We start from the raw sequence: 19,099 nt of genomic DNA, 5'->3' as shown, positions 1-19,099 counted from the left end.
TGTTCTTGTTTCAGTGAAAAAAAGCAAAAAAATATCAAATCTTTTAATGGCGTCAGGTGGTGATACCGTTATACCGGCAAGTCGCCGACCTGACGGAACATGGCGTAAAGAGCGCAAAGTGAAGGCGGGGTACGTCCCTCCTGACGAAGCTGAAAAGTACGAAAGTAAAGGGAAAAGATTCCAAGCTAACCAAGCGGCGTTCACACCTGGGCTACCCACCCAACCGCAAACTGTTGTCAATAAACCCATGAGTAAAAACGCCAAGAAAAATGAACGAAGGAAACAAAAACGGAAAGAAAAAACCGAGGAAGAATCAACAGTACCTTCGGTAGCCATGGCAACAAAGGAGATGGCTAAAGTTGATTTGAATAAGAACGATGGCAATAAAAGTTTTGGTGGAAATGATGATGAAAAGAATGCAGAGATTCAGAAGAAAATCAAAGGTTTACGAAAGAAGCTAAAACAATGTGATCAAATCAAAGAGAGACAGGATAAAGGAGAGACTCTTGAAAAAGAACAACTTGAAAAATTAAGTAAACGAGAACAATTTCAAGATGAACTTGAAGATTTAGAATTATTATTGAATGAATGAATGAATGAGTGAGTGAATGAATACCATGGGTGGTTGGTAAGTCTGCTAGAGAATTTTTATAATTCCTAACATTTTTTAAATCGATTTTTTTTAATTACAGTATTTAAAATTTTCTCGCGATTAGATTTTAATTGCAAATAAGATTTTTGGTGAAAGAATCTTACCTCTTTCATTTTTCAGTTTATGTTCTCATTTTCAAACGCTTCTCTCATATCACTAATTCTCCAAAAAGAGGCGAAAAGGTTTCCCTGAAAAGTATTCATTTTACGTAGGTAAAGTAATGAACCTTTAACGGGGTAATCTTTCACAGATTAGTCTTCCTCAAGAAATTCATCAAACACATTTGAAAATTAATCTACGATAAGAGTTACTTAAGTTCTTTCAGGTTCATCAACCACCCAAAACATACTAAGTGTTTAACAATAATCATTTTGATCAGTGATCGATAATCATATCGTTGCTTGTATTATCATGTTGTATGATTGCTGCCTTTACTCGTCAGAAATTCCCAGAGGAAATGGGGCCAATTTTAAAACTTTTTTTATTGTTTTAAAAATATTTATATAGCTACAGTAGTTACATAAATCAGATTTAAGTAGGTATGAAAGTAATAAAGTCGACTGAATTATCGCCAGAATCAAGGTTGAAAAATTCATCATGCTCTCCAGGAGAAGTCCTTTTCACTCTCACAATAACACCGTTTTCATTTTGTTTGACTAGTTCGCAAGCTTCTGAGTATGTTTTCACTTTATTGGATAAAAAATCTTTTGGCTTACACCATTTCATAGTCCTCGGCCGTTGCCAGACACGACTACGTAGACTTTGTATAGATTTATCTTTCTCAGTTCCTTGTTCCTTTGTCTCGATGCTCGGAAATTCAGCTACTTTCATTTTCATTGGAAAAATTAAGTTTGTCGGAATAATATCTTCTTCTCGGCGTTTGCTAAGTGAAGAGGACACCCTGTATGTGTGATTTGTCTCATTCTTTCTGATGGAAAGTTTCTGATCGGACAGTATAATAATTTCTTCTTTCTCGGCAGCAAGTTTCTCTTTCAATCTTCTTCTCTCTAATTTCTTGAACCAGTTTTTGTCGATTAGTCGTTCAGAGTCGATGAACTTCTTGTCTCCTCCATTTTTATCACTTTGTATCTGATCGATAACTTGTATTACGTTAATACCCATCACGTTCACAAACTTGTCAAGCTGCATAAGGTATTTGAGTTGATTTTCTTCTTATCGTTTTGAATCATTCAGAAATTGTCTTCTTCATTCACTCTAGACTTCTTGATAGACTATTTCGTTTTCATTTTTGACAAGCGATTTTTATTGACGTTATTTTTAGAAATTCCGCCATTGTAACGTCTTCTTTCGAATTTTTGACGTCAAAACGAAAATAATGAAACTAGAAATCTCGAGAAATGACCCGTTGCCTTCCAAGGGAAAACTGTGCCTGTTCATTTGCTTTTGTAACCCCAAATCTTTTTTCATCTTGTCTCTCGTTTCATTAGTCATATCCATCAAAGTCGACTTTGTCAAATTTGTAGGATGAACTTTTCTGCTTTTTCCTTCGGTCTTCTTCCGTCCATCCATACTTTCGCATGTAATAAAAACTTGTCAATAATGCCACCGCCAGGAGTATGGCTGAACTCAACCCGACAGTGTGACTCCATCCCCATTGGAAGTTGTTCACTTTGAAATGTTCCGTGAACAAAATCATCCCAACACCTTTCAATACGCCTAAAGGAAATCAAAGATTCATTTAACTTGTTTAACTTTAGAGAAAGAACATCGGACTCGGAATATTTGTATTTGGGATTGCATCTATGGACAAAGCTATATTCCGGGATGTGCGCAGCCTAGACCACCTCCTAAATCTCTTTTTATTTTGAAGTGTACTATGCTTCCGTTTTTATTATTTGATCGAATGTTTGAACTCATCCGAAATGTATCTTTCTTCTATAAAATATGAATTACGGAATTATCAAAAAAGGTTTACCCTGTTAAGCCCTGTTACAAAGTACGCACGCTGCTTTACGAGAAAATATTCGGAAATTAGGAAAAAGGAAAAACACACCGGCAACCCATCATGTTATCCAGGGTGCTCAAACAATGTAAGTAAGACTTCAGGGGGTAGACAGATATCAATAAGGAAGTTTACTTTTCCCTATTATCCAATACGTCTTCTCACTCCTGCAGGGTATGAATTAAAACCTCTTTAATAGTTAAGTAAAATCTCAGTATTTAGACGAGTTTTCCCCTGGAGACGCTCCCAAAATATCCTTGAGGACAAAGATTTCTGGAGGGTGTGGCAAAACCACATCTTCCAGAAAACCCACGAACATTCAAAGTAAAATAAAAGATTTTGCTAATTTTATGGCGCACCTCTTTTGCTGACAAAGCAAAATAAACATAAGGTTTTTCCGAATTTTGTGTTCGCGCAGCATGGCGTGGGAAATGAGAAATTGCTGTCTCAGCAAATGTGAGGAGATACGAGCAAACGTGAGAACAATGGTTTTACACGCCCTTTTATAAAAGCTGATCAAATTTGGGCATATCAAAGACTTTCATTTTTTCAACATTTTCAATTCACTTAGTTTTCTTAAAACGTGTATCAAGGGGACTTAAATCTTTTTTCTTAAGAAATGCACCAGGGAAGAACGTACCGGAAAGTATGATGCACATGTTGATAACCATAAGGTGTCCTTTCTTCATCAGAATCAAACAATCGAACATGAAATAACTTAAAGCTACCAAATTCGCGAAAACACCAACGCAGAACAAAATTCGAACGTACTTCAACATATCTAAAAAGTAAAAATACTTCATTAATAAAATTTTGCGTTTAGCCCGAAAAAAGAGGGCTTGACTGAGTCTACTAATAAAAAATAGGCCTGGTTTTTCGCGATTTATTTCTCCTTCACTTGCTATTTTGCTCTCCTCGCGATCACGAAAATTGCCGAATTTGTCTTCAAATCACGCATCGAGTCTCAATCGTCCCTATCACGTAACACGCAAAAATCTTAAATGCGCTATCACTCAAAAAAAAAGCCCCAATCACGCCATCATGCAAACCGCCGCGGGGTGGCTCTTCTAAACCCTTCCACAAATCTAAAAATGTTCATACTTCCTAAGTTGTTGTTCAAGATGAAGCCAGTTTCAATTGAAACATGACATTGCTTCATATCACAAAATTTCCATAATCCCATATGGTAAAACTGTGTTCCATTCTTGGCATATCTTTCGATCCAGCGATGACTAGCTACGGATATTACTCCAAGAAAAAGGCTGGCTAGTAAACAGAGACCAGTGAAAACCCGCAGAAAGACAGCAAACATCCCGCTCTTCGATATATGCTTCATCTGAAAGCTGTAATCAAAATATTCCTTCTAAATATTATTTTCGGTTTTTTTTGTTTAAGTAATTTTCTCTTCCCTTTCTTTTCTTCTTCTTCTTCCTCTTCTATTTTATAATGATGAAGTTGTATTTTTGTATTCCTCTCATAAAACTTTTGTTTCAATTATTCACAAATTTATCATTCAAAGATCTGGAATTGAAATTTGGTCCTGAATAATTCATACCGTTTGATGGTTTCTAAGAGAAGACTGTTTCTTTGTTTTGTCCCCCCTTTTTCCATTTAGCCTCAAGACCCTTCATATCTTGTTTATAAAACAAAGCAACAGTAAACAGGTTTTTCAAGTAAGATCCTTCTTTTACTGAAGACAAATTAAGTTTCATTTTTCATTTTCTGTTCCCCTCTAAAATCTTGTCGCCTCTTTCAATCCCCTCTATGATTCATTTATTTGAATGCTGTTATTCATCCCTTTATTTTCCAACTCCTTGGTCTCGATATTTGATATTCATGATGTAATCTATCGTACGGAAACACTCGAAAAAGATCGTTATACATCACCGCTTCTGAATTCCATACATAGAACTGGTAGCATTTTTACTTTTGGGTACCTCCGAATTTCGAAGATACTAGATATTATATGAGACCTTTTAGCCGACCTTCAATTCACGTAATCACGCATTTTTCTCGGATTCACGCACTCACGCAAACTTTTTTCGAGATTCACGCATTCATGTAGTTTTTCTAAAATTACTACGCATTCACGCAAGTGAAAAATCCCATTCTTACAAAATGCTGGGGCCCTTTTGTATTCTCCTAGCTATTCATCCCTCGATAGAGAATCTTAATAAAAACTTCATTTCAGTATTTTACCTCTAGATCTTTTTGACAAAAAAACAATAAATTTAGCACGAAATAAATTCTACATGAGATACAAAGACGTTCCCGTTGAAGGTCTCTCAACTAATCATACTAATTCTTCTGGAAGTGTAAGAATGTGCGGAACTCAACGACCGTTTCCGGATATTTGTGGGGTCCGTCGAATAGCATCTCCGTATGTTGAGCGGGTCATCTGTTGGTCCACTGATGTCGATGTTTGGTAGCAGTGTGTCCTTTCTCACCTTGCGCACAATTTTAGCGTTCTTCGCTCGTTCTAATCTCTCTTGGTCTTCTTCGATTTGTGTTTTGGTCAAAACACTTTCATTGAGAAGCATACCTAAAATGTTTTTAGTGCAAAATTGTGAACGATGATGTGATAAATTGGGTGGGGCTGAGTTGATCGAATTACGTTGATGTTGGCTGACGTTTCTTGCTGTTGGTTCTCCCTTGTTGATGTTTGGTAGCTTTTGCGTTGAAGATCTCTCTTTAGCCGTTTGTGAGCCACGCAAGATTGTTTTGGCTTCACTAAGACCAGTTGATCTGATTTGAGTTGTATGATAAAACTCTAATGGTTCTTGTTTCGAATGTTCTCTCAACATAAATAAAGTTTGTAAGTGAGGTGAACATTTGGCCCATTCCAGAGTTTCAATGTGCTGCGTTAACACACCTGGTGCTGTGCTGGCTCTCCGATGGTCACCCGCCGAAAACTTCCTCCAGTCCTCACTGCTGCGAAAGTTCTCGAAATCGAAAGTCTGAGTAGAAGCTCCTTTTTCCCTTAGAAGGTCGGCAATCGCGACATGTCCGTCCTTTAAAGCTAGCATGTAAGCTGTAAATCCATTGGTCGTTCGCTCATCCAATGAGAGTCCATATTTATTCAAAAACAAAAGCAGCATGGAGACAACAGAGATATTGGCGGACTGCACAGCATGCATCAGATTGGTGAAACCATTTTCATCACGTGTGTTTGGGGCCATATCTCCCGTCTCTAAAAATATCTTCACTAGATATTCTTTGCCTACCATGCAAGCATACGACAGACATGTGCGGTGTGAACGGTCCACTGCGTTGATGTTGATTCTATTCTGTATAAGAAGGTTGGCCACTAATATACTTTTCCATTTCTTTCTCATAAAGCAAGTTTTGAAGAGAGCTGTCTGTCCTTTTGTGTCCCGGTAATTGATATCCACGCCAGGGTTGGCTAACAGAAGCTTCACTTGATGAATGCGTTCCGCTTGTACTGCCACAACCAAAGCACTCATCTTTTTAAATTTCCAACCACGCGTCTTCCCAATTTTAAGATGTTTGCTTAATCAAAAATCATTTGTATCAAAAACTATGTGAAGATCACTTTTCAGTGACTTCCATACAAACAACAGTTTTATTATAACTTCTCCATCAGAAGGTTTCTCTGGTGTAGCTCGCAGTCTTTGGGTAATCAGTTGCGAAAAAATTGATAGTTTTCCCAGTCGTAAAGCTTTCTATTCCATAAAATTGTCACCGTCAGATAATACCTTTAATGAGATTATCTCTACGCTCTCTATATGTGCTACTGATATTCTCCTCAAAATATTTTCAATACTCCCTTCATCCCGATCAACGAAAATAAATTAATTTGAAACTTTTCTGTAACTAAGAGATAAAAAATGTTTGTGAGAAGTAATTATATTATTCCCCTGTGAAGCTTACTAAAAATACAGGAACAAAAAATAATACGATTGGTATAATTAAGTTTTTTTCATGAAACAATCACATCAGATAACTGCGACAGAAGTTTTTTTGAGATATTCACTGTTAAATAATTAATACATTGACGTATGTTAAGAACGAAAAAGTTGCGGACTTATCGAATCGCTTGAGAACCTCTCTAGTTCGCGCGCTCTCGCGGTTATTTTGATTCCCAACCGCCCACTTATCTGGCACCCAGATGCAGAAATTTTTAACGGACACGCTAAAACTCTGAAGGTCAACATCTGAAAGGTTTACATTACGGAGTTTTCGCAAGATATTCCGATGGGGCCTGAACATCAGCCCTCGTTTTCGGGAATTGGCGGTCCAACCGAAATATTTTCAGTTTTTCGTGCAAGAATAGTTGAACCCGACTGGGGATGCGGCACATTCCTCTCTGATGGGAAATTGGCCCGCTTCTCTAGAGCTTTAGCGTGGGCGGCCGCCAATTCGCCATCGGAATATCAGATAAACCACCCACCGATCTTTTTACGTTGGTTCTAAGTAAACCTCGGTTTCATTTATGCTGGCCCTTAATAGGCTACTGAAAAGCGGATTCTTTATATAAAAAGTTGACCTGACCCACGTCCTCGGTGAACACCGGCAGTCACGCCTTTGCCAGACAGTGAGATTAAAATCATGCACACTTTCTTTGTAACCTATCTGATGACAACTTTCATTGGTGATCAACCCCTTTGAAGTTTAATTGATTCTGACACTAAGTATCATTCTAAACTAAACATCTTTGACATGGTCTTGACGTTTCGGTGAATTGGTCATAAATCCAATCAAGATTTTTTTTCTTCGCTTCGCTTCTTTTTATTCAATGTCTCATTTTTATCTTAAAGCACTCTTTGCCTGGATTATTCATACTTTCTCCAAGGACTTCGTGGATTTTTTGTCATGATTTTAAGTCGAATAGCTCTTTCTGACCTACACACCATTTTTTATTCTAGATGGCTTAAGAGAACCTTAATTTCGACTCCCACATACATTTAGATTCAGATTACCTTCGTTATCTTGAATCGCCCACCACCCACTTTTACCGCCCACGTTCATTATCTCTAACCCTTATTATCATGGTCTAATGATCAAAAGTGTGAACACTCCGAATCAGAGGTTCTCAGCCCATACCTCAGTCCTCCCCCTGTTAGTTTAGGTCGTAGAGAGTATATAATTGACCGATGACCTCGTGAAAATAATCGAAAGAAAAGGTCTAGATTACCGGTTATCATGTAAAATATCACCTCTATCTATTTAATTCTTTGATCGGAATCTTAAAAGCTCGAAGTATTGAAATTTAAATCATGCTGACGTCAGCAGAAATGAGAGGGACACGTGTCGGCAAAAGATAAGTTAAGTTTAGCAATGGTTAAGAAATCGATTGGCTTCATGTCCAAGTCAGTTTGGTGAATTAAAAACAAAATAATGATTGATTATCGGTCAGCCCTTATCTCATTTCGTGTAATTGAAACTGCCTGATTTTCCCAAGGATAAAAACAAGAGGAAAGGAAAAATGAAGGAATTATAATTTATCGAGTATGATGACAGCTAAAATAAAAATAGAATTTCTGCTGACGTCACCATTCTTTGAAGATATATTATTTTTCTATTCGTAATTTTTATCATTGACCTATTATTATTGAGTCTTTTCTGCTGTCATTTTAGGATCATCATTTTCAGGTCATCTTGTACCATTCTTTGTCATTTCCTCTTCTCTGATTTTTGGGTTATTGTAGGTCTGTATAACACTGGAGTTTCTGGAGCCGATTGTATCTCACAACGGTTTCGCTTGACTTTCTGCTGATTCACAATAATCATATTTTGTCATTTCCTCTTCACTGATTTTGGGTTGTTATAGGACTGTATGACATTTGAGTCGATCCTGAAATGTTGTTTCAGGAGCCTTTTGGATAGATAGTTTTTCGCATCAGTATTGTGTCAATATTTCGATCTTACAACGGTTTCACTTGAATATCTGCATATTTACGCAATAATCACGTGCTTTGTAAAACTGCCTGTCAAAGTACTCATCAAAATCATCTTTTTTTACACGAAAATATCCAACCGAAAGTTTTATTTATCCTTTTGAGTGAAGTTAAGCAGCTTAACGGTTTTTTCATTCAGTTCATATCCAAAGAAGCCACGTCTATAAAGCTCCTTATCATCACTCGATGCTCTTTATGAGGCTTGGTATAAGATTAAAGATTTAGTGAGGATTTCGTTGCAAGAGACCTTTAGAAGACGTTCATCCGGTCAGAGGATTACACCACGTGTTCCATCCGTATAACGGTCCCTTCTTTCGCAATGCAAGGTCTTCTTTCTATTGGCACGACAACAACACGTCTCAGTCTTCTTCCGGGAAGGCTTGTTGTTTCCTTTCACATGCTGTGTTTTTTTGGTCAATTTCTTTCTTTCCTAATTTCCGTCTTGAATAGTTGCATCCTTGTTCCTGGTTTCTAAAGAGGTGTCTTATCTCCCCAGAGAAGTCTTCATCGTCAAACAAACTAAGAAATAAACAAATGAGATTTTTTTCGGGTTTCATCGCTAAGTTGGCTTCAGTTGTAAAGACTGAATGTATTGAATCCTCAGTAATCGATGTACTTAAGATAAAAGTGACTTGAGTGAAAATACTACCTCTTAACCTCGACCCTTCCATAAAATACCTTGCCGGTTTTTTGGGATTTTAACGTAGAATTTTGTCCGACCAGATTTAACCGCTGACAAAGTTAAGCCACAAAAGGTATTTGATATCCAGTCGTCGTAAAGAGCTCAATAGTAAAACATCAGAGTAGACCCCCCCCCCCCCCCCCCCCCCACTCATGGGGTGAGTTTTCCTATCATCAGTTATCCAAAATACTCAGCAGATCATTAATTTTTGCACCCTTTTAATTCCAAAGTACCTCACCTAATAAGAGACGTCCTAATTTCTTGGTCAAGCAGCTACACTACTCTCTGATACCTAATAGCCGGGTGGGGGGGTGCTAATTAATTTCTCAAAAATTTTCCACCCAGGATATTTTTATTCCAAACCCCCCCCCCCCCGCTTATTAAGTTTTGAGATTTTTTCCAAACACCCCCTCCCCCTTATTAGCCACCCTGTGATAACCAGGGCGTTTGCGAGCAATTCAAACATCAGGACTGTTTACGTTTCTCAAGGAAATAGTTTAGTTGGAGATGACATCATTAACTTCGCATTAAAAATTTACATTCGCTTATTTCTGCGCTAATCGCAATTTCCTTATATTTATAGAAATCGTAATTTCGGATCTATTTATACCATCCATTTATCGATCGTTCGATTTCTTGCAATTTTGGCATTTCTTTGCCACATCACGTAGCAATCGTATTAGTATCAACACACTGATGTTGATGTAAATGTCATCGACCTAGACAATTTATATTGGTGAAGAATTTTCGGATGAAGAAGTTTAAATCAGAAGGGAAATAGAAGATTTTTTGGTTGCCATAAAAGGAAACAATCATCTTTTTCCTTCAATCATTTCCATCTTCATTTAGAAATAGTTTAAGAAAAATTCATTTCCCCCTTATATGCTTGCTTACTCCTACACACAGTGGAATCTTGACATTCCAATACGCTTTTTTATAAGCTGTTCTCTGATTGGCTGACCAAACTTACTGGTGCCATTTGAACCAATCAAATTATTACTACTCGTCTCGTTAAATATAGTCGGTCGATTGAAAGTTGTATCATAACTTTGTCGCTAAGAAGAATATTTTTGCGTCGCCATATTTTTGTTTTAATGTTTCCTTTTGATATTTCCCTTGGGAACAAGGTCACGACCCTCTTTTGAAGTATTTTTATCTTGATCTTCAATTTTCCTGTCTGTCGTCGTTTCTCACCCTTAAGTTTAGTTTGGATTTAAAAGATTAGCGAATGTGACTTGTATGTTATGCTCTACTTAAACAAGTCTGTCTGGACATATCTACACTCTTGGAAAATCACTGGGATGAGCCTTATTCGCTTCTCGTATTGGACCTCACATAATTTGGATTTTAATGCATTAGTGACACAGGAGCTCCGAAGTCATCGAATTTTTTTTCTAATCAAAGAAACTTTATTTCCAACGTCAGCACAAAAGATATTTCCTCGAATCACGAATCATTGACAAGGTCTGGGCTAACGAAGATATTTCCATTGAATCAGAAGACGCTTCCATTCACAAAATTCTACAAGAGCATCCTAAGACACAGGACTTGACCTGTCTCTTTTTTATTCTCACGGTACGCTATCATGTGGTCAACACTGCCTCAGAAGAAAATCTCTTTTAACACACTCAGCTATTTTAAGAAATGCCTTTTTATAGAACCTCTTTCTCAAACTTTCTACAAACAAACAAACAAACAGTCCTCTTTTACCAGAGCCCTATCAACAAGAAATACATTGTTCATCTCCAAGCAGATCCCAATTGCACCACCCCACTCAATCCCACCGTCAGAGGATTCGCATAGATACATGAAATCCCCGCTTTCCATCTTGGTCACGTGAAGTACAGTAAATAATCTCTGTATGAATATTGAAAATCCATCTCTCTTCAACAAAATTCGCGGCCCATATTGGACATTTGTGAACCCCGCAGGTCAAATTTCTTTCCCTATCTCGAAAGAATAGGTCAAAAACAACTTTGCTATTTTAAGAAATTACGATGAGCCAAATTTTCATAAAATTTTAAGATATTCAAATGACCGGAAGGCCTTATCAAAGATGAGCAGTTTTAATGACCGTCCAAAAACTCCAATTAACATTATTTTGAGGACCTATTAAACAATTTAAGGCGCCCCAAATTCCTCTGCTCTCCCACTTTAATTCTTTTTCCATTGCTACGAAATTTCCTTCCTTTAATAAGATTTGATCGTTAATCGAATAGTCATAGAAGGCGCAAACACGCCCAAACACGCCCCTTTCCCAAACACGCCCCTCTCACTATAAAGATCCCAGTGTTGTACTGTAACCCCTAAAATCAAATGAAAATTAGGAGATCCCTTTACCTACTATGCTGACGATGTATTTTCTAATAAATTTTCCTAAAGTCTCGAGAAAAGGTAGAAAATGGTGCATTAATCGTATAAATTTTAGCGAGACTAATTTTAGCGTTTTAGTGAGTTTTCCCTATTTTCGCTAAAATAAATCTCGCTAAAACACGCCGAATCGACAGATCGCTAAAATTTATCCGTGCGAAATTTCTGGTTATATTGCCTTAATACATTTTTATCAATACGAAGGGTTTCAGTGCATAGAAATGCTAGAAAACGAACTCAGTCAATAATGTAATACGAGTATTCGCTAAAATTTATACACGCGAAATTTTTTGAAATCGTGATTCGCTAAAATAAATCCAAAAAAAATCAAGATTTTCCTGACTCGCTAATATACGCTAAAATTAGTCTCGCTAAAATTTCTACGATTAAAGTATTGCTAATTTTAATTCATAATATCCTGTATTGTATTGCATTGGTGATTTGTAATCCTCTATGAGGTATTATATGGTATGTTTGTCACCTCCATTGATGACGTCATAACTTTTGACATACGGATCCATGACAGAAAAGGTTAATACCCCCTACTCATAAGATTGACAACAAGAACATTTTTTTGGAAGCCTTTCATTTGTTTTAATTTTGTTCATTTATTTTTAACCGTTCAGTTATTTCAGGGCAAGCCTGGAATGAAGCCTTTTTTCAGTTTGATGTAGATGTATAATCTGAGAGTCTCTGTTTGTCTGTTTGATTGTCTTTCTGTATCTTCTGTATGCATGTCCCGAATTTGGCAAATGCTTCGAGACTTCAAAAATAGTGGAATTCGGTAGGGGTAGGGTTGGACAACAAACACTTGCTAAGGAGAATATCTTCACATTGGAATTTTAAGCACTCCTTTTACATAAGAGTTTTCATACGCCAACACATCATTAGCCAGCATTTTTTAAAGAGTTAGATTCTCGACATTGAAGTTGTGACATCAGGAGGACGAAGGAAATTAGAGACATCAATTTGCGTGGAGAGAAGACGTATAAATAGAAAGATAAAATAAACCTTCTTGATCCCACATCAAACGGTATGTATGATGTTCATTCGGTGTGTGAACCTTTATCGCTGTTGTTGTGTATTTTTCGATCAACATTTTCTTCTACCTTCGACCGTTTTATTGATGTTTGGTTAGTTCACTCATACATGTTTTAACTTTATTGCCTCTCTGAGTCTCACGAACGAGGCTGTCAGAACTCTGCTCGAAATTGTACAAAGTGGTGATGCGATAGCTAGATATCCATTTATTTTGACTTTTTTCCGATATCTTTATAGCCTTTCTTCTCTCGTGGACGAGGCTGTGAGAACTCTGTTTGAAATTGTACAAAGTGGTAGATAGATGCGATAGCCTAGATATCTGATTTGATTTCGATGTTTTTCCAGTGTACAGATTGCTTTACCTATACAGGCGTTTGTAATTTCAGGGTCGGCTAATTCTTATCTGGACGGACTTATTGAGTAAAAGTCGATGCATGCGCTACCGATTCGGTGGAACCGACTGGTTCCGATTTTTGGAATGCAAATCGAACTCGGTAGATCCAACTGTACGCCAGGAAAATCAAAATAGAAAATAGTTTACAGTCAAACTATATCCTGGCGTTATGCATGAGTGAAAGAGTTTCGAACATGAAGACTAGAGAGGACTCTTCCATTGATTTCCAAGCCCGAAGGGCTAGACTCGAGACTCCTAGATGGGAAATGAAGCCACTTATTTTTGCCTGGGAATAGTTAGAGATTCTATTCTAGCCCTTCGGGTTTTAAACTCAATTGAATCTTCAACCTTTCCCAAGCAAGAAAAGGTGAAGCTTAAAATTCAAGCCGTATTTCGGATGACAGATAGAACCTAGCCCTTTCTTCTTTCACTTTCTTTAGTTTTCAAATTCTAAATCCCATTTGTACTACTTTTGCTACTTTGTTACTTTGTTACCTTGCTACTACTTTGTACATGGGGTGGAGGATATATTGTATGGGGGTAGCGAAAAATCATCAAAATTTGCCTTGTCCGGGGGTAATTTTGCTCTGTCCGGGGGTAATTTGGGTTGTCCGGGGGGTCAACTGATGCTTGTCCGGGGGGCCAAAAGTCTCTTTGTCCGGGGGGTAAATCACCATGTTCTTACAAAAAAGAGTGTACCAACCATTTCAGCTGTGCCATTTTACTAAGTCTCTTATTAATTGACCGGGTTTCATTTTATGATTTTCAATTTCGTTTTTAAGCCTCCGGGAAAGAGCAGCTTAGAGCTGGTAGTTCGCACGTGGGCAGATAGTCCACAGACTGCATTCAAATGGATTCTTTTTTGATGGATGATATGGTGTTTTGAAGAGTTTTCTATACTACCTTCTAACAATGAATAGACTAGTATTATGACTTGTTGCCATGACAGCATTTTGGTCAGCACCTTAGGGGTCAAAATGTTTACATCACCATTTTTCAACAAGGAGACAGATTTTTTGTGAGGGAAGTTACATCCAGTCACGATACGGCGTTGACGAACGTTTTTCCGTTCAATTAGATTAAGTGAAGTATTTTGATGGGGGATTTAAACACATGAGATTAACCTCCCAGAATTTGTTTTTCTCGAAATTCAGTATCTGTAGGAAGGAGTGTTTGAGCGTATAAGGTGAAGGTTGAGCCTCCTCCTTTGTGTTTGTTTTGGTGATTGAGAAGGTAATGATGATAAAAAGATCGGCTTGTTAAGATTAATCTCCTTCTCTATCTCTCTTTATCACTAATCGAAATCTGCTCAATTACAACATCATAGAAAAAAGGGGAACGGATTCGAAGTGTTTTTTCACACGCTCTCTTCCTTCAACTTTTCTACTGTCTGGTTTCAAATACCTCCCGTCCTCAGGCCTCGTTTTGAAACTAGCTCGTGAGCGTCTACGTGTTTCTAATAATAGATCTTCGAAGAGAACTGAGTACAAGATTAACACCCTCTTGTCTATCCTAACCCCCCTTTTTGATGGTTCATGTTAAAGGATTATACCGTCTTCAGGCAGGCTTTCCAGGGGGTAGATTATTAATTTGTCAATTCAAAAATTGTTATTATCTCACTGCAACTTTCGTTGGATGAAAACAATGGTCGTGAGTGGATGACAAAAGACTTTTTATTGAAAGGTTAGAGATTCGAGTAACATCATTTTCGGGGTAGCTTTCACGAAGAAGGCCAGTAGAGGATAAAAGTGATTGGATTTAAGTTTCTTTGAGCGAACTGTATAAAAACCTGATTATTTAACCATGGGGGATTATTTAATATATGAAATTTGTTTTAGTTTTTTTTGTATGCTTCTCTATTGAGATGGGTATTCAATAAGGATTCACATTTGAAATCAAATCATGCTTCTATTGTAAAGAAGTCTTTTAATTCAATGCTTGAGAGGGCAATAGATCGATTTTTTGTCAAACAGTTGATTGTGTACTGGCTCATCAGTGGTAGTGCGTACCAACAGCTATCTTTCACAGCGCAAACATCGACATTTTTTGATACTTTTCATCTCGTTGTGTTCCCTTTAATACACTTGTTCGCTTTTGATGAAAAAAATCATCGCAGTTAACACGGAACATGGACGACTCTTTTTACGGTCAAAAATTGTCATTTGATAATTTGACGTATCTCTCTACACTCGAAAGTTAATTTACTGTTGCGAATTTTGTGATTTATTACTACGACTTAATCTTTTCCTTTTTTTCTTTTTTAGAAAGTGATAAAAGAAGGAAACAAAGGATTTTACCTGGAAATCTTTAATTTGTTGTTATTTTGTCGGTTGGCGAGGTGAACGATTTTCGCGCTTCACAAATCGAGCGGTGGCGAAGAGAAGAAAGAAGCTTATGGACGTTAATAGCGGCTCATTGAAAAAGATTAACGAAGTAGCAAATCGTGGCCATTTTGTATTTGAAGGGCAGCTTGTTTGATTGATTGCTAATAAAGCGAAATAATTGGGTAGTTTGCGACTATCTATTGTTCTTTCGTGGAGGACCAACCAAATTTTGGCTTTTGTGAACAGTTGTTCGTTTTGCGCGTGGATTATTATCATCATCATCAGTTGGACGACCTCTGAAAACAATTTTGTGACAATTTGCTCAGTGACGGGTAATTAAGAACGGAAAAGACAATATCTTGCTACATAATAAAAAAGAAAAGATTGTTTCAAATAAAAAGAGAGAAACTTTGTCATTGATTATACTTTGTTTGATAGACAAGCAGTAGAGACAGTGCGTTTTGTTTTGAATGTTTGCTGGTGTGTTGAAAGAGTAATGGTCGTTCACAAAATGTTACCTAAGAACTGGAAGTTACTGGAACATCTCTCCATCGTGTTTATTCTACTATTCTTATTAATGGATATCTCTTGGTGTCGTCCTACTCGCGACTTCTTATTTGGCGAAGAAAATTGTAAACTAAATATTGTGACAGTACCCATTCGCTTACCAAACTGTCAACCCACTGTCGTCAAAGTGTTGGGGTGTGCAGGTTATTGTAAATCAGATACAACTATTGACTTGCATTCTGAGCATGGTATAATTCCAAAATGTAATTGTTGTACTCCTACCAAAGATATTACTGTTTTCACGAAAGTGTTGTGTCAAAATCCTGATACTCAGGAAGACGAAATGCGAAGTGTGAAACTTTTAAGCGCAACGGAATGCGCGTGTTCGCCTTGTATACGAAATTCAAGGCATAAGAATGCATAACAACAATGGAACAATTTTTTAACCCTTCTTTTCTTCTAATTATCGACTTTCTTGAACAAAAACTCTTCAACCTGAATCTTCGATGGAATGTTTTTGTTTATCGAGGAATAATTTTTAACAGAAGCTTCAGATTAATTCTATAAGATATGGAAATATTATGATATATATGTAAATATAAATAGATTATAAAGTATTATTATTATTATCCTTATTTACATGACAAAAAAATTAAAATATGACAAGCAGCAACAAAACTAAAAACAAAAATTGACAGTTATCTTTTTTCTCTCTCGCAAATTGACGACATCTCTACTTTAGGGTCCTGTTTCCAAAGCTTTAACAAAGATGTACCGTAATTTCTCTAATTTAATACGACCAAAAAAATAATTATTTTGGAGGTGTCGCACTAATAATAGGAGGATATAAATTGCTCTGAATCTGGAATCTTTTTATCGTACTAATAATTAGAGGAAAAACTTTGTAAAGGCGCGCTAAATTGGAGGAAAAATAAAAAAGACAATTTTTTTTATTTTCTGTTTTTTGTTTCTTTCTTTTTTAAGCTTTTTTCTAACCCATATTTTCTTCTCTTTTCAAACTCTTCCAACTTTTCACGTGTCATCTGCCTCATTTGGGCGAAAAGATCAGCGTTCTCAGTCTTAAAAATAAAGCTTGCGGGAATTTCCATTCCTCCTTTAGGCAGGTCATGAGAGTATCTCCTTTCTCCTGTAATTTTCACCGACAATCCTCCTCCATTCTTGATGAAAAAATATGTTAATTTTGACAAAAATTTGGGAACGTGTCCAACCGTTTGACCATCACTACAGATAGCAATCGCGTATTGATCTTCGACTAATGCACCAGGTCTAACTTCTGGCTTCACAGTCAAAATGGAGCCGATATCAGCAGTCCACCCAGTCCAGCTGTAGATATGGTATCCTCTAATACAACAAGCAGCTGTAAATTCCTTTTCCAATACTATTGGAATTTTTAAATCTTGAACAAGAAGAGATTTAAAAAGATTGTCACACATTTTTGTTGTTGTGTATACGCAAAGCTGTTTCTTGTCGAAACGACCTGAGAAAAAAAAGAAGTCGCTGCAGTGGAACTTTGTTTGTTAAAAAAACTCACAGCACAATCGAATGTTTTTTGACATTCGAATGTTTTCTTCGGCCATCACTTTTCACTCGCGAGATCTATCTTTCTGAACTTACACGTGTGGTTTATTTTGTTCTTGTTCTTCGAAAGAAAATGTCTACCCAAACGAATATAATCGGTTTTTTAAAACAAGCATCGAATACCAAAAGGAAACGCCAGTCAACTATTACATCTTTCCTGGCACCTGGACAAAATCAAGTTGATGACTCTGTGGTATATCTAAGAAGTAAGTACATACTATATTTTGCTCTGCGAAGAACAAATAAAATCTTCCCTTTGCGTTAAAATTACCATATATAGTTGGTATTTTTTTGGTAAAAGTATTTGAATTATTATTTTTACCATTTCAGGTAAAGCAGCAGCACCCCCACCGAGTAAAAAGCGTGTCGGACGACCACCAAATTCACTTACAGATGACCAAATCAATCGAATGCTGGAAAGGAATCATGACTACAACGATCTCTTACGAAAAGCCACGTATTTTGATTCAGTTATCATCAACTTTTACTTAAACCCTGACAGCGTGAAGAATGCCAACGAAATTGAACACTCCACCAGAAAACGTTACAACACCGAGAAAAACAAAAAGGGAAATGAGAGAACACTACCTACTCACGCAAAACTTTGTGGCTTCTGCCAAAGCTTTTAATGTTAACGAATCCACCCTTCGTAATATTGTGAAAACCCTCCCTAGAAACGTTAAACCGATTGACAAAGGAAACCGTTCAGGAGCTGGTAGGCCATTAACATACCCCTTAGAAGTTGAAAATGATCTTGTATGCTGGATTCTCAAGCTAAGAGATATGCATTTTCCAGTATCTGTGCTCGCTTTACAGGAGAAGGGAAGAAGTGTTATCTGCCCTCACAATCCCACATTCAATGCTAGTCGTGGTTGGGTCCAAAAGTTTTTCGCAAGGCATCGACTATCCCTACGCAGCCGAACATCTGTCAGCCAAAAGCTTCCCCAGCAACTAGAATCTTCTATCACTAAGTTCTATCTTGATGCTGGTCGCTACATGAGGATCGGTAAATATCCCTTGTCACTTGTTGGGAACATGGACGAAACACCGGCATTTTTTGATATGGTACCAGCTAAAAGCATCACTAAAACCGGTACCAAAGAATGTGTGGTGAGAACATCAGGTGGTGAGAAAAAGCATGTCACCGTAGTTCTGTCAGCTGCTGCAGACGGAACCATGCTGCCTCCAATGGTAATCTTCAAAGGCAAAACCGAAAGAACCAAGCAAACAAGATATTGTAGACTGGGTTGAGAAAGCACACAAAGCACACAAAGTTCTGTCAAACGACAAAGAGATGGTAGCCAGATCATTTGAAGTATGTGGCATCACAACAACTGATCCAAGCAAAGTGAGAAGTGGAGAATTCTACGAACAATGCATGGGTAATGCTAAAACTATCTTAGATTTAGAGGACGATGCCACTGAAAAAGACGATGACGATGACGACCCTTTTGAATTGTAAATAATATTTTTGAAAATTTGAAAAATTTGAAAGAACAAAACTAATCCTGAAAAAATCAGTTCGTACTATAATTAGAGGAAAATTTGAACTTTACCGTATTAAATTAGAGGAAAATCAAAAGTAGGTAAATGGGTGCTCGCACTAATAATTAGCGGATTTAAATTAGTTCAAAATGACGAAAATAATT

The 19,099-nt window shown here is 37.1% G+C and overlaps 4 protein-coding genes across 4 annotated transcripts; 2 read left to right on the top strand and 2 right to left on the bottom strand.

Annotated features, from left to right (window-relative positions):
- The first annotated feature begins 19 nt into the window (after nt 1–19).
- On the top strand, nt 20–16,536 carry LOC136816894 (partner of Y14 and mago-like). The gene is made up of 2 exons (XM_067073228.1): nt 20–628; nt 15,285–16,536. The coding sequence occupies exon 1, from the start codon at nt 47–49 to the stop codon at nt 590–592; it is 546 nt and encodes a 181-aa protein (XP_066929329.1). The 5' UTR covers nt 20–46; the 3' UTR covers nt 593–628; nt 15,285–16,536.
- Nucleotides 943–4,013, bottom strand: LOC136816893 (uncharacterized). The gene is made up of 3 exons (XM_067073226.1): nt 3,717–4,013; nt 3,256–3,396; nt 943–2,329 (listed from the first exon to the last, which is right to left on the bottom strand). The coding sequence occupies exons 1-3, from the start codon at nt 3,949–3,951 to the stop codon at nt 2,097–2,099; spliced, it is 609 nt and encodes a 202-aa protein (XP_066929327.1). The 5' UTR covers nt 3,952–4,013; the 3' UTR covers nt 943–2,096.
- On the bottom strand, nt 4,801–6,485 carry LOC136816892 (homeobox protein Wariai-like). The gene has a single exon (XM_067073225.1). It carries the CDS (start codon nt 6,077–6,079, stop codon nt 4,901–4,903), a length of 1,179 nt encoding a protein of 392 aa, XP_066929326.1. The 5' UTR covers nt 6,080–6,485; the 3' UTR covers nt 4,801–4,900.
- LOC136816971 (thyrostimulin alpha-2 subunit-like) lies at nt 15,841–16,275 on the top strand. The gene has a single exon (XM_067073315.1). The coding sequence runs from the start codon at nt 15,841–15,843 to the stop codon at nt 16,273–16,275; it is 435 nt and encodes a 144-aa protein (XP_066929416.1).
- Nucleotides 16,537–19,099: the final 2,563 nt, after the last annotated feature.

Source organism: Clytia hemisphaerica, unplaced genomic scaffold, assembly GCF_902728285.1.
Source record: "Clytia hemisphaerica strain Z4C2 unplaced genomic scaffold, Clytia hemisphaerica genome assembly, whole genome shotgun sequence".
Lineage (NCBI taxonomy): Eukaryota > Metazoa > Cnidaria > Hydrozoa > Leptothecata > Clytiidae > Clytia > Clytia hemisphaerica.
This window is presented reverse-complemented; position numbering and strand designations above follow the sequence as displayed.